At 34.9% G+C, this 13,978-nt stretch overlaps 2 protein-coding genes across 2 annotated transcripts; one reads left to right on the forward strand and one right to left on the reverse strand.

Annotated features, from left to right (window-relative positions):
• Positions 1-5,010: 5,010 nt before the first annotated feature.
• Positions 5,011-6,294, forward strand: LOC18032034 (F-box protein SKIP23). The gene has a single exon (XM_006420308.1). The coding sequence runs from the start codon at positions 5,011-5,013 to the stop codon at positions 6,292-6,294; it is 1,284 nt and encodes a 427-aa protein (XP_006420371.1).
• Positions 6,295-6,960: 666 nt separating this feature from the next.
• LOC18032792 (3-isopropylmalate dehydratase large subunit, chloroplastic) lies at positions 6,961-13,662 on the reverse strand. Its single transcript, XM_006420309.2, has 15 exons — positions 13,389-13,662; positions 13,114-13,251; positions 12,812-12,982; positions 11,948-12,100; positions 11,732-11,800; positions 11,523-11,639; positions 10,424-10,498; positions 10,198-10,275; positions 9,974-10,069; positions 9,694-9,743; positions 8,796-8,850; positions 8,506-8,637; positions 8,166-8,213; positions 7,916-8,074; positions 6,961-7,294 (listed from the first exon to the last, which is right to left on the reverse strand). The coding sequence occupies exons 1-15, from the start codon at positions 13,440-13,442 to the stop codon at positions 7,154-7,156; spliced, it is 1,536 nt and encodes a 511-aa protein (XP_006420372.1). The 5' UTR covers positions 13,443-13,662; the 3' UTR covers positions 6,961-7,153.
• Between the last annotated feature and the right edge of the window lie 316 nt (positions 13,663-13,978).

Genomic DNA, 13,978 nt, shown 5'->3' on the forward strand with positions numbered 1-13,978 from the left:
TCATGAACAGTACCGTATACCCTAAGCACGAACTGTCTGCTCGGATACCAATTGTTGCGGAAGTGAGGGTTGAGCAATTATCAATATTACGATGACTGTGACTTCTAGAGAAATGTAAATGTGGTGATAAACAAATGTAAAGAAAAATAAGACACAATAATTTATGTGGTTTGCCGTAAAGCTTACGTCCACGAACAAAGACTGGAAAGATAATTTCACTAATAAATAGGAATTTACAAAAGTGGGAGAAACTCTCAAAACCTAATAACCCAATACACTCAAATAGATCATCACTAGAACACTCAAGTAGAAACTCTCTCAAATCTTTCAAATTATTTCACTTGCAATTGCTCTCAACTTTCACAATTTGGGATGCAAAACAAATGAAGAATTGCCCTTCTGTTTATAAGAAGCATTGCTCACCTACTATAAGTTTCAATTTGGCTTCAATTTGCTAAATTGGCAAATTGTATTCAACTTTGGTGGGCATTGAATTTGGTGCCCACAAAGTTTGATTTTTCAACACAGTATACAGTAATCACCATCACGATTTTTCCTTCTCTATCTTTCAATTATCAAAGTTATCCTTCTGATCGAAGAAAATAAAGGAAAAACAAGAAACACACTTTGATTACCCAAAAAAAAAAAAATGGCAACCCATTTAAATGTAGGAACCAAATCGACTAACAAGATCAATTTAGAATCCCCAAGAACCACTCTAAAGAACTTGATCTTTGATTGTAATCGTTATTAGATAGAGCTTAAAAGAGAGTTGGCCCGGTAATTGAAAATAATCACAAGATAAAAGCATAAAATAGAAAATAGATCACACACACTACACAAAGGTTTATAGTGGTTCGGCCATTTTCTTGCCTACATCCACTGTGAAAAGAGAATCAAGCTTTCACTAATTTCCAAGTTTACAAGATGAAGAGTATGTGTAACTGAATGATTATTCCCCAGTAACAGATCATAGAACCTTTTATATCTCAGCAGAATCATCTAGAAAGACCCCCAAGGGATCAACTCATGTTTTTGGGTTTCCCAGCTAAGCAAACCCAGTTGCATCCCACGTGAATAACTGAATTAACGGCCTCTTGAACTGCTTTAGGACACTTGTCAAGTGTTCATATAATCTACTACTCAAAACGCAAATGTGGCTGCCGTTTAAATTAATGCAACACGTGATGTTCCACGTGTGTAGCTAATTAATCCAGCCGACAAAGCATTCCTGTCATACAGCTTCTCTGAACTACTATGGCTGACATGTCGCCACTTTCTCACACAAGCATCTGACATGCCAGACCCTAATATCCAGATTTGAGCTTCACCTTTTCAACACTAAACAATCAAGCTGAAAGGTCTATTTAACAAAAGATTTTGGCGAGAAACAAATAAAAATAGCAGAAAGTGATAATGAAAAAACATAGGCCTCTAAGCCACAACTGAAGAAAATAAAAAGAGTAACATGTTGGATATGGCACCTTTGCTCTGTGCGGCTAAATAAAAAAAAAAGCATAGATTTCAGTGTGTAAGTACGGACACTATTGAGGTTCGAACCTAGAGCCAAAATTATTGGGAGGCCACTTTTTACCACTAAAGTTTGACCATGGCCTACATATCCAAAAGAAATTAAATAAATAACACTTAGACAATTCAAATGAAAAATTAGTCATTTCTCACAAAAATGTTTCAATATATAAGCAGTCATGTATCACGCAAAAGTAGATTCTTTCTCCTCGAGATTCAAACAACATTCTCTTTTAGGTAGGGATGGCAATGGGCACCGCCCACAGCGGATTTGCCATTACCAAACCCAAACCCGCACAAAATTTAAATTACCAAACCCACCCGCAACTCATAGCGGGTTTTAATTTTTTTAAGAAAACCCACCCGAAACGGGTTTTGACAATTACGAAACCTGCAATGGTACTCGGTGGATTTTTTGCAGGTTTCCGCATTTAAAATCACAAATATTTAATATATAAATTTATAATAATAACCTCAAATTCCATATAACATACTCAATTTTATATTTAAACAATGTAAATGAAAAATTAAAATTTCAACATCAATCTAACACAAATTCTCAAATTTAAGTATAAATTACACAAATCCATTTAAAAAACACAAACTAGTATCTAAAAATAACAGTTACATTTCATATTATTATTATCATTTAAAACAAGCTCTAAGAGAAGATATTCATTTCATTCACCACCATAAGCACCCATCCAACACGATGCCTACAATAATAATTAAGATTAATATTTTTAAATACTAATTCGAAGAAAAAAATTATAATAATAAAATAATTCATGTATTAAGTTAAAGAAAAATAGTACATACAAAATTATAATAGGTATATAATAGCCCATGAATTAAGTTGGGTGTAGGGCTCTGGCTCATTGTCACAAGCTCACGGCTAAAGAAGAAAAGAATGATTAAATGAAGACAAAGATGAGAGATGGTCAGATGGGTGTGCGGCTAAGTCAAAGGGGAAATGCCTTTAGTTTTTTTTAGGTCATGACTTTAGAATGAGAGATGGGCCACGTCCACACATACACAACTTTAAGCCTTTAGCTATTTGATAATTTGAATAATTACATTATTTTCTTTATACATTTTTTAGATTAAAATTAAATTAAAAATATTTAAAAAAAATATTGCAAGTCTGATGGATATCCATGCAGGTGTCCATCAGATATAAAGTTAATACCAAACACATCCGCATCCATGCGCGGGTTTTAGTTTATAATATTAAACCCACCCGCAATGCGTAAAATTACCCGCAGCGGGCGGGTTTTGGCGGACAGGTTTGGGCGAGTTTGCGGGTACAATTGCCATCCCTACTCTTAGGTCCTTTCTTATGGAGACGATGGGGAAACGTTTTCCCAAAATAGAAAGTTAAATTACACTCGAATACCTAAAAATTTCCATGAGGTTCCCAGTAAATTAAATAAAATTAAGCACTTTTTTTTAATTGAAGACTACCAAAAATGGTTTTGGTTCTTGAGCCCTTCCTGATGTTTTCATTTATTTTATTAATCTATAGGTAAGGGGTCTGGCGTAACCCCTCACTTTTTGGTGCCTAGTAAATTAAATATGTTTATTTATTATTTTTTGAAAAAATAGTAAGTAATTAGAAGAATAAATTTGCATATATAAAGAATCGTGTAATTTTTTTTTTTTTTGAAGTGATTGTTTTTCATTCAGTAAAGAAGTCACAAAAACAAAAAAAATTGATCACTTCTATTTTGTTGTCTTAATTAAAAGAAATTCTACCAGTTTCATATAATGTGTTGTAGCTTTGACAAGTGGGCGTTAAAAAATAGAGAAGAGAAAAATTATTTTATCCAAAAGTCTAAGTGAGGGGAACAAAAAACTCCACTGATATGCGTTATTAAAACAATAAGAAAATACTAGGGTTTAATGAGCCGAGATCTACACCTCTATTGTTAAATTGACGGTCGAAGCGTAGTATCTTAAGATTGGCCTCAACCAAATAGTAATTTAAACCATCCTTTTGAAAAAGAAATACCTCTTGAAGGAGCTCTGAATTCCCCTTCAATCTTTTTTCTCTAGATTTTATAGAGTTTGGTTGGTTGAAAAAAAAGAAAGAAAAAGAAAAAGAGTACAGGGAGTTCTAACTTCACCTTCAATTTTTCTCGAGATTTTATGGTGTTTGTTTGGTGAAAAAAAGGTACAGGGAGTTGAAAGAAATATCAGAACACAAAAAAGAGATTCTTCATTCACTAATGTGATCTGATTACAAATTAATGGAGATGAGTGGTTGTGTGTTATAATACTACTATTAGTTACTTGTTTTTCAGAATTATTTGGAATTTTATTGCATTGTCATGTTTCTGAAATATTGACATTTTTGATTCCCGAAATATAGAGAACTTGATTACTTGATAAATATTTCCCAAGTTTCCAAAAAGGCGTATTACTTTATATAATAACAGCAATTGAACAGAATCTATACGATTACAGCCTCTCTTTGTTCAATTACACACTTACTTCTTGCTTTTACTTGAGGGTCATTTCCAGCTATTCTAAATCATCAGCAAACCGCAATACTCGAGGCTCTAATCTGTTGCCTCTCTTATTATATTACAATCAAGGAAACCAAACTGTTTAAGTTTCTACAACCATGGCAATAGGCCGGCTCTAAAGAGCTAAGCTCGAAAATCTACAAAATAAAGGCGAGACCTACTCCGCTGTTCTTAGTTTTACCGTAAATAAGTTAAAGTTTACGATTAATTATTGCCTTTATGTCCATAATGAGAACGTGTTAAGAAACCTATTCAATCAAAATTTCACTCCTACATCTCCCCTGTTTGTTATGTAATTCTAGAATGTTTATCTGTAGTAAGTAGCATTGTTCAAAATTGATAAGTGGAATGAATAATTATATTATCTTAAAAACTGGAGGTAACAAGACCATAAATTACGTAGCAGGACCGAAGCAAATTGCAAAATTCATTATATATTTATTTGGAAAGGATTAGAACGTGTATCACAAGTACAAGAACATTTATCTATTGGAAACCTGAATATTTTTTGTTCCCAGTATCCCGAAATAGAAGAAAATGTTTCTTGCTTCTTAAGGTAATCACATAATTGTTACGTTAACTCCTAGGGCAAAAAGCGTCCGCTGCACGCCAATAACTCCGAGCAATTTGACCCATATGCACTTACCAAAACCAAAAACCAGTCAATTGCATATCCCTGTCGTAAAAGGAAATGTATACTAACAAAATCCTTCACCGTTTCTAATTTTAAAGCCTCTTAATTATTTAATTTCCATTTCCTTACCCAAAAGGGCATTGTGAATTCCTAATCCAAGTTAGTTTCTAAAACCACTTTGGAAGCCTCTTTCCTTTATGAACAAGGTAACATGCTTCAACTGATCTATAAAACATACTAGTCACCCATTTTCTCGTTTCACTATTCTATTCATCACTCTAGAAAAGAAACTCTCTATACACGGCAAACACTCTAGTTATGGCTTGCTTCAAGAGAAAAAGATGCAACTTTACATCATCGAAGTGGGCAGAGATTCCGAGTGAAATTCTGGATTCAATCTTTGAGCACTTGTCTTTCCCGGATGTTCTTGTCTCCGAATCCGTTTGTTCGCACTGGTTTCAGACAGCAAAATCTTTCATAAGCTTCAAGTCTCAGAATCAGCCTCCTCAGGCTCCGTCGCTGAAGCTTTTTCCTCAAGAGGACGGAACGGATGGTAACGGTGCTTCGGAGATTGTGCCTGAGGAGTTTACTGAGAATTGTTGCATTGGTTCTTCGCACAGTTGGCTGATTTTCTTGGATGAAAGAGCTTTTCCTTTGCTCTTTAACCCTTCTCTGCGGATTCGTCATGCACAGCTTCCTTGCATTGGTCCTCTTCTTGGTGTACTCGACATTGAGAAATCTCAAGAAAACGGATACTACATCACTTATGATTATCAGAAGAACCCAATTCGTTACATGAATAATTTGCGTGAAAGTCTCATCCACAAAGCAATTCTTTCATCCGACCCGTGTCTCAACATCAACAACTTTGGAGCAGTGGTCATTTGTGGCCATGAAAAGAAGATTGCTTACTGCCAGAATGGAGATAATTCTTGGACTGATCTTGATGGCAAGCATCAGCCTTATGAAGACATCATATGCAGCAGAAATCAGCTTTATGCAATTGGCAGCAACGCTTCAGTCGAATGTTGGGGTTTTGATGGATTGAATAAGCCAATTAAAACAATGGAGGTTGAGGTGAGTTTTCCAGAGAAATCAGGGCAGTTTTGGGGAGAATTCGGAGATCTTTATAATGCTAGATTGTACTTGGTGCAGTCAACAAAGGGAGATATTATGCTTGCAGTGAGATTTGTAGGAGAGCTAGTAAATGCAGATGATGAGCCTGTTCATGAGCATGATTTGTTGACTGAAGAAGACACGCACCCTTTGGTTTGTCCATACAAAACTCTAGTCTTTCATGTCTATAAGCTGGATTTGGGTCAGAAGAGTTGGGTGGAGGTAGGTTCTTTGGGCGACGAATCGCTGTTTTTGGGTGCAAATCAATCCACATCAGTCTCAATATCTTCATCTTCTACTATATACAAACAGAATTCGATTTACTTTACAGATGATTATTGGGATCGAATGGATGAAGATTATTTGTACGGCGGGCACGACATGGGAGTTTTTAGCTTGGAGAACAGAAATGTTGAGTCATTTTTACGTACTCATCAGCTCAAGATTCTGCCACCACCTTGTTGGGTGAATCCTAGCCCGTGGTAGATGATGAGTTGAGTTTCAGTTACTGAATTATGATGTATAGCTACTAGTGATGTTAATCTCTGTATACGTTAGTGAAAATTATATAATACGGTTTTCAAATCGTACTTGTTTCATATAGTTGTTTTTGGCATCCACTTTGCAATAATAAAAACTTTTCGTTCTCAAGTCAGTATTTTTAGTTCGTGAAGTTGGCATCAAGAACCAAAATGGACTTATGTTTGCACGTGCATGCTCCCCTCGACTCCGAAAACCTATTACAGGCAATTTGCTGACTCCAAAAAACTTGTGCAGGCAATTTGCTGCCAAATAGTATAAGTTTTAAATGATTTGCTCATATTATATTGTCATGTCCTATTTGCTCATATTATTGTCAATCATTATAATGTCGCTTGGTTAGTATCCAACTTGCGATCCCGCAGATTGCTTAATAATTACCATCTAGACTTTGTTCACAAATAGTAATAATCGATCCTCACCCAAAACTCTTTACGGAAATTGCCATACACATTTTAGCTTAGCATTACACTTAGTACACAGAGGACCAAAAAATTTCACCACACAAATAATAATAATAATTAATAAATAAATAATAAAAAATACTGCAATCTACTTTTTAAATTTTTTCTCTTATAAATTTTATGCTATTTATTGTACTAATTATTGTACATACCTCATTATTCCTATTTTATTAGTACAAAATTAACAGTCACAATGTGTCATAACATACAAAATATGCTTGAAGAAGCAAGGGAAAACAGTTCTTCAGATCTAAGTCACATCCACATAGCCCTTGTCCCTCGGCAAGAAGAATATGATATCACATAGTGTACATACGTGATCGATTCAGTATTTGATCAGTCTACTCCAAGAACTCCCTTGGATCAGTGACATAACCAGTCAAAGCAGATGCTGCAGCTGTGTATGGAGAAGCAAGATATATTTGGCCTTCCTTGTGTCCCATCCGTCCAGGGAAGTTCCTATTTGTCGTGGAGACACAGACCTGCAATGATAAACAGCCTTCAAAGAGTTATTCAAAGATTTTAGTAATGATGTTAACAATAACTGGGATAAATCAACCACATTGATCATGAAGATGGTATATCTGAACTCATTAAAACCAATTCTCCTTCCAAATTATGTGTTAGATTTACTTATGCTGCATCCTATGCATCGACAAAACCTTGGTTGTGTTGAGATAAAGAGGATAGGTTGAAATGTTGCACAATAGAAGTATGAGAAAGCAGCCTATGGAACACTGCAGTTGTAAGTCAAAATAGGTTGATTACTCGGCTGAAAAAGCACTTTACAAATTAGATGGACTTCTTTCTTGTTTTCCCTTTCATTTTTGGTTATTGTCGTCATTCTATGTGTATGTGCACGAACATGTGAAAGGAAAAGTTAAACATCCTCACGATGATTTCTTCATTTCTACAATGTATATTTCTCTATACCCCATTTGATACGTCATTTAAAACTTACATGGCAGCAACAGCACTGTAGTACTCAATGCTCACATTAAGACCAACATACCCAATATAATATCAAAGAGTGAATTGAGAGGATATATATATTCAATTATGAAACTCTATGCATTTGAAGATCAATAAGGGGAAAAACTTGCCATAGGTTCATTCATGCGTGCATAAGTGTCTTTAGGGCCACCCAAACAAGCACCGCAACTAGGACTCGCAGGTGTGTCGCAACCAGCTTCTTCAAATATCTGAGAGCAAGTCTTGCCACCAGATCCTGGTACTGGAAGAGTGTATACGTCCATCCATACCTGTCAATTTCACCCAAAATAATATGACATTTTAAACTACAAACAGCAACTCTAATGAAATTTAAGTGCAAAATAGGGCAGCATAACAAACCTTTTGGGTAGCAGGGACAAGAAATGTTGGAACTTTGACCTTTTTGCCCTGAAGACAAACAATTTAATTTTAAAGGTTAAAGGTTGCATGTGAAAGAATAATCCAAACACAAAACCATTGTTATAAAATAACGAATAAATTTGGTCTCTCCCAGGAACTCGAGGCGGAGGACAAATTTTCATATTTTCTTAATAAACAAATAAGGTCATGAAAACCAGTCAGTGACAACAATGTGATAAAGGTGTTTATTGTCTTCCATTTCATTCAAGCTAGGATGCAGCAGGTTTTTGTATGACTCAATGGGTTGTCTAAAAAAAGCGATAATGGATATAGCTCGTACTGAAGCTAAGAAGACTTTCGCTGCAGCAAGAAAGTCTTCTGTTTTTCCACCAGTGCACGATCCAATGTATACTCTGTCAATTTTTACATCTTTGCACTCTCTTGCTAAAGCCCGATTGTCAGGAGAATGAGGCTGCATAAGTAGATAGACAACATTACTCATGGCAATCAAAAGATAACAAACAACCAAGAACTGAGATTCACTAAAGGAAATTCGAAATTCGAAAAAAATAAAAATAAAAGAACAGAGAGTGAGAAATATTCACTTAAGAACTACATAAAATCACACACCTTTGCCACCAGTGGCTCCAGCTTCGAGATATCAAATCTGTATTCGGACAGGAAACTACGAGCCAACAAAAGGAAATACAATCAAGTACGGTGAATTCTAATAGCATGAAGAGGTTGGATATAATCACAGAAGATAAAAAGAGAACATAAAATATGAAAATTTCCTCATCATGAATTAAACATATAAGTCGTCTGAACAGAACACAACTAAAATTACAAAATTACACAGTTTAATTACAGACTCATAATCTAAAACAAGTTTCCAAGAAGAAATTAGAAATTAGACAACTCCTAAGTGAGCACAGTCTAGAGATGAGAATATAAGTAGTACACCTTTTGTTTCAGAAAGGGGTAAAAAAGAAAATGTAGAATGGCGTAATCACAGAAAACTAAGTCAACAACTATGGATCCAAATAATTTTGTTGGCACAAGTTCCACTTTTGTCTACTTAATTTCTTCCTAGTAAGATTTCAGCAAGTGATTTCAGAACACTAACTACCATTCAAAGGCATTGACATAATATAATTTTCTCGCAAGAGAAAGGATTTTTAATTGGTGTTAAGTATTGATCCAGTATCTCGCTCCCAACCCTCTCAAATACGGAAGGGTTTTGGTCACCATATGAAGTTGGATAATACACTTTTAAATCTCTTCATGTTGAATATTATTTTATCTGTTCATTTAGCAGTGAAAATTACACAGTGATTGAGCAGAAAAAAGAAAACCAGTAAGAATGTCTACTACATACAACTACAGCAAATTTCCATATCAATTCCAATTTGTGTGCTTGTGAAATTTCAGAGAAATCTGAAAATAGCAGATCTTGATGAGAATCACGAATGCAACTCTAATATATTAAGAAATGGTCTTTAATAACCATTCAATCACAAAAGACTACCTTGCTTTCTCATCACTATAAACTGGTTCATAGGGCAACGATGTCTTATCCTGCATAAAACGAAAGATAATACTATAACTCCATGGTAACAAAAGAAAACTCTTGATAAGTGTAGGTAGGGAAGAAATGGAAAACAAAAGAAAAGAAATTCCAATAAATACTTTATAAGACTAGGTGAAGAAGAAACAGAAAACAAAATAAAACATTTTCCACAAAGAATAAGCAATTGTCCAAGCAGTGAAATATGAACAAAATGCATACAATTACCTGTTACACTTACCTCAAGATATTTAAATGTTGTACCATCAGCAGGGACTACACCGTTCTTTCCCCCAGCTTCGACAACCATGTTGCATAATGTCATGCGTTCTTCCATCTTTATAGTGCAAGTACCCACAAAATGATGAAATTCACAACTATTTAAGCATAAAATAAAAAGGAGAAGTTCGTAATTCAGAAGAACCTAATATCCTTGGAACCAGTGATCAACTGAAATTTACTTACACTTAAACGTTCAACAGTTGTGCCAACAAACTCCATAGATTTATATGTTGCACCAGCCACAGATATTTCACCAATTATCTGCAACATAACAATAATTTACAACACAACAAAAGGGAAGCACTTATCATTCTATATTAACTTATAAATTCAAATCCACATCCTTTCAGGGTGTGTATGACTCAATTGACAAGGGGAAAAAAATTCCTGAAGAGCCAAGGAAACTTACTTGTAAAATCAAATCCTTCGCAAGCAAATAATCAGGCATTTCACCATCCAATACAAATCTCAGAGTTGGGGGCACCTGCAACATATATAGAGTCAAGGTATTACAAATAACCAAAGAAACCAAGTACACGAAAGAAAAAAAAATCGTAGAGATATTTAAGTTTGTTATGGTGCTAGTTCAGTTCTTTGGAAACAAAGAGAGAATATGTATCACACTAGAAAATTATGTTAACCTTTTGAACTTAAACCAGATAAGATTGGAAAATGTATCACTACAATTGTTATATGGCATACAGCGACAAATAATCAGTCATCTAAGGGACTTTTAAGCTACTCTTGAGGACCAAAAGCAAGGGAGTCTAAGACACAGATCCATTGAATCATATGAAGCAACTACCAATTCTTATTATCTTCACCTTCAAAGTTCTAAAATGCTTAAAAATTCAAGCAAAAAACAACGATAACATTCAAGAAGTAAATCTGCTTATGCATTTAATCAAAACAGCAATACATCCTGCTGATTGATTACACTAAAACAATCGGGGTTGGTTGTAAAACTGCATTCTGATATTAAGGAGGTCAACTCATTACTAGCACCCTTCTTTACACTATGGTACAAATAACTTATTATCCATGGTGAGATTGGAAAAGAGTACTATGTTCTAATGCCATACTACGAACAGCTCAATCATGCCTGAAACTACAATGTTTTGGACAGGAAGAGGCATCAAAGGGAGGAGAGATTCCCACTCCAAGTGACCAAGTACATAGTCCATGCCATGGACCAAAGTAATAATAAGAATAAGAATAATAATAAACAAAGAAAACAGAAGTAAAATAAGATAAAGCACAATGAATTATTAAGATATGTTACACCTGCTCTAAGTGCCTTAGACATTTATCATCATTGTGACTACACAAACTGCACTTAGCACATAAGTTATCAGGAACGGAAATAAAAAGGACAATCATATATATAAACTTTTTAAGATGCTAGAGTTCTGGAAAAGATGTTATTAATAAATATTTACTCAAAATTTATTTCTGGATTTTCAAAGATTATTAGTTTTACTTTCGCAGAAAAGATAACATGAACAAACCTTGAGCAAGACTTTCCCTGTGCCCAATATAAAACCTGCATCAGTGTTGCCAATGCCAGTGGCAAATTGGCCAAATGCTCCAGCAGTACATGTGTGGGAGTCTGTACCTAGCAAGACCTGAAAGCAGTTGTAAAGGTATAATGAAGTTATGAGAAACAGCATAAAATTAATAACATAAACAGTGCAAGGTCTTAGTAACAAAATTGCACCTCTCCAGGCCTGCAATGGCCTTCTTGGGCAAGTGCAATATGACATACGCCTTTATAATCCGGGTTAGCCTGCAAAGTCACGAAGTAAACTTTTCATTCATCCAAACAGTAATAGAATACAAGCTCTTCAAGAAAATTGGGGGGTGGGGGGGGGGGGGGGGGGTGGTGGTGCGGTGCTGAAGGGAAGCTCAAGTGAAAAGAATGAAATAGTCATACCTTAAAGTTACCAAGATCTTTAATATCATAAAAGTACTTGATATTCTGCTCCATGCAGAAATCCCTCAGGATATCCACATTACGATTTGCACGTTCATCACTTGTGAATATATAATGATCAGGTATAATGACAATCTTTTCACGGTCCCAAACCTTCAAAAGTAAAAGATTAATGTTGACATAGCATATGGCAGAAAGTAAAAACATACTCATGTACAAAAAAGATATATGGTAATACTGAAATAAATAAATTTTTCAACTCAGGCTTAATCGGAAGACAATAATAAAGAAAAATGGGAGCTCATAGAAAACTACACTATTTTGCAAAGCAAAAAATAATAATGAAGCATCAATGGCATAGCTCAATTAATATGGTTTTCAGACATCACACAGGAACAAAATTGGATCTCCCACATAATTCAGAAGGAAAATCTTGAAGAGCCACCTCGGGATAGACACGTCTCTCCCTACACATTCTAGGTAATCTAGCCATTGTTATCTCATTTCACTAACTATTAACTCATACAAACATTATGCAAGACAATAAGAAGCAAATGCTTAACCGAAACAAAAACCATACCCTAACCCCATTTAGCATTTAGCATGTCAAATTAAACATTAGCAATGGCAACAAAATTTCAGTTAAGCATACAGCAAATAAAACAAATAAACCAAGCTGATAAAGCAATTAACCTACAATTATCTGCACTAACAAGCATTAACGAATTTACACAAATAGATAACTTGGACATCACAAACGATCCTAAATAATTTCATTTCCTCAGTGCTCTGGTTTCAGTTGTGCAATCTAATTACTAAAACATACAGATATCGGCTTGAGCTATGAAAACGTCGATACCGTACCTTAGCATTTTCACCAAACTCTTTTTTAAAGATACCAAAGGAGCCGGGGCCACAAACATCGTGGGTCATCAAGATATCAACATTAACCCACACATTGTCTCCCGGGCTCAACTGGGGTTTCTCTGAAGCCCTGGCAAATATCTTCTCCGTCAACGTCATCGCATTTTTTACCTAAAAATTCCAACAAAAAAAGCAAAGACATCAAGTCAACTCCTTGAAACCACATAATAATCAAAATTATCAGAATTATGGAGCAAATCAATCAAAATAATCAAATTAAGATCAAAAGATGGAAACTTAACCGAGCCAGTGGTGGCAGGCCGGCGTTCTGATTGCTGAGGTGCCATGACCGACACAATTTTCTTGGAGACTGCCAATTTCTTGCATTTGTTGACTGAAAATTGTGATGTCGACGAAAAACAAAAGCTACCCAAATCCTTCTGTAATAACACCAAAAAGAGAATTAAATAAAAATTTTAAAAAAAATGATGAGTTGTAATAGAGCAAAAAATATATATTTGGAAACATGGGTTAGCAAAAGATGAGTGAAATGAGTAAAAGCCATTTGATTTTTGACCTTGTTGTTGATGAAAGAAGATGTTGGAGCTGGGGAAATGACAGAGGAAGCCATGTTTATTTGCTACAAGAGGCCTGTTTTTTTTTTGGTTTGGTTTGTTCTGTAGGGATTAAGATTTAAGAGTGTCTAAATTTAGTTTGTTTCCTAAGAAAGTGGCGGCGGCGGCTGAGAGAAAGTTTGATCACAAACAATAAAAAAAATCACGCTACTCTGAGAGAGAGAGAGAGAGAGAGAGAGAGAGGAGGAAACTCGTGGCAGCAACACGGACGTATTGATGGGCACGCTGTTATTTTACCCCCTCAATTTCTCCCATTAACCCCCCCAACTTTTCATAAATCCCGTCTTTTTTTTTATAAAATATCTTAAATAAATAACAAAAATATAATTAAACAAAAAAAATGAAAACAGTTCTAAAAATTTCACCATCACCATCACGGCCTCTAGCTTGATTAAAAAAAAAAATTTAATAACACACAATTGCAAGATATTGTATAAATTTAATTACTTTTGAGTGAAATAGAATTGTATCAAAGAAAAAATACTATACTTAGTAACTATATTATTGAGTAGAGTTCGGTGGATAAAGAAAG

Source organism: Citrus clementina, unplaced genomic scaffold (genome assembly GCF_000493195.1).
Source record: "Citrus clementina cultivar Clemenules unplaced genomic scaffold, Citrus_clementina_v1.0 scaffold_9, whole genome shotgun sequence".
Classification (NCBI taxonomy): Eukaryota; Viridiplantae; Streptophyta; class Magnoliopsida; order Sapindales; family Rutaceae; genus Citrus; species Citrus x clementina.

Coding starts and splice junctions, on each gene's coding strand:
- LOC18032034 (XM_006420308.1), top strand. CDS start 5,011: ATGGCTTGCTTCAAGAGAAAAAGATGCAACTTTACATCATCGAAGTGG.
- LOC18032792 (XM_006420309.2), bottom strand. CDS start 13,442: ATGGCTTCCTCTGTCATTTCCCCAGCTCCAACATCTTCTTTCATCAAC. Junction 13,252..13,388: donor CTTCTTTCATCAACAACAAG/GTCAAAAATCAA, acceptor GTGTTATTACAG/AAGGATTTGGGTAGCTTTTG. Junction 11,640..11,731: donor GCCATTGCAGGCCTGGAGAG/GTGCAATTTTGT, acceptor AACTGCTTTCAG/GTCTTGCTAGGTACAGACTC.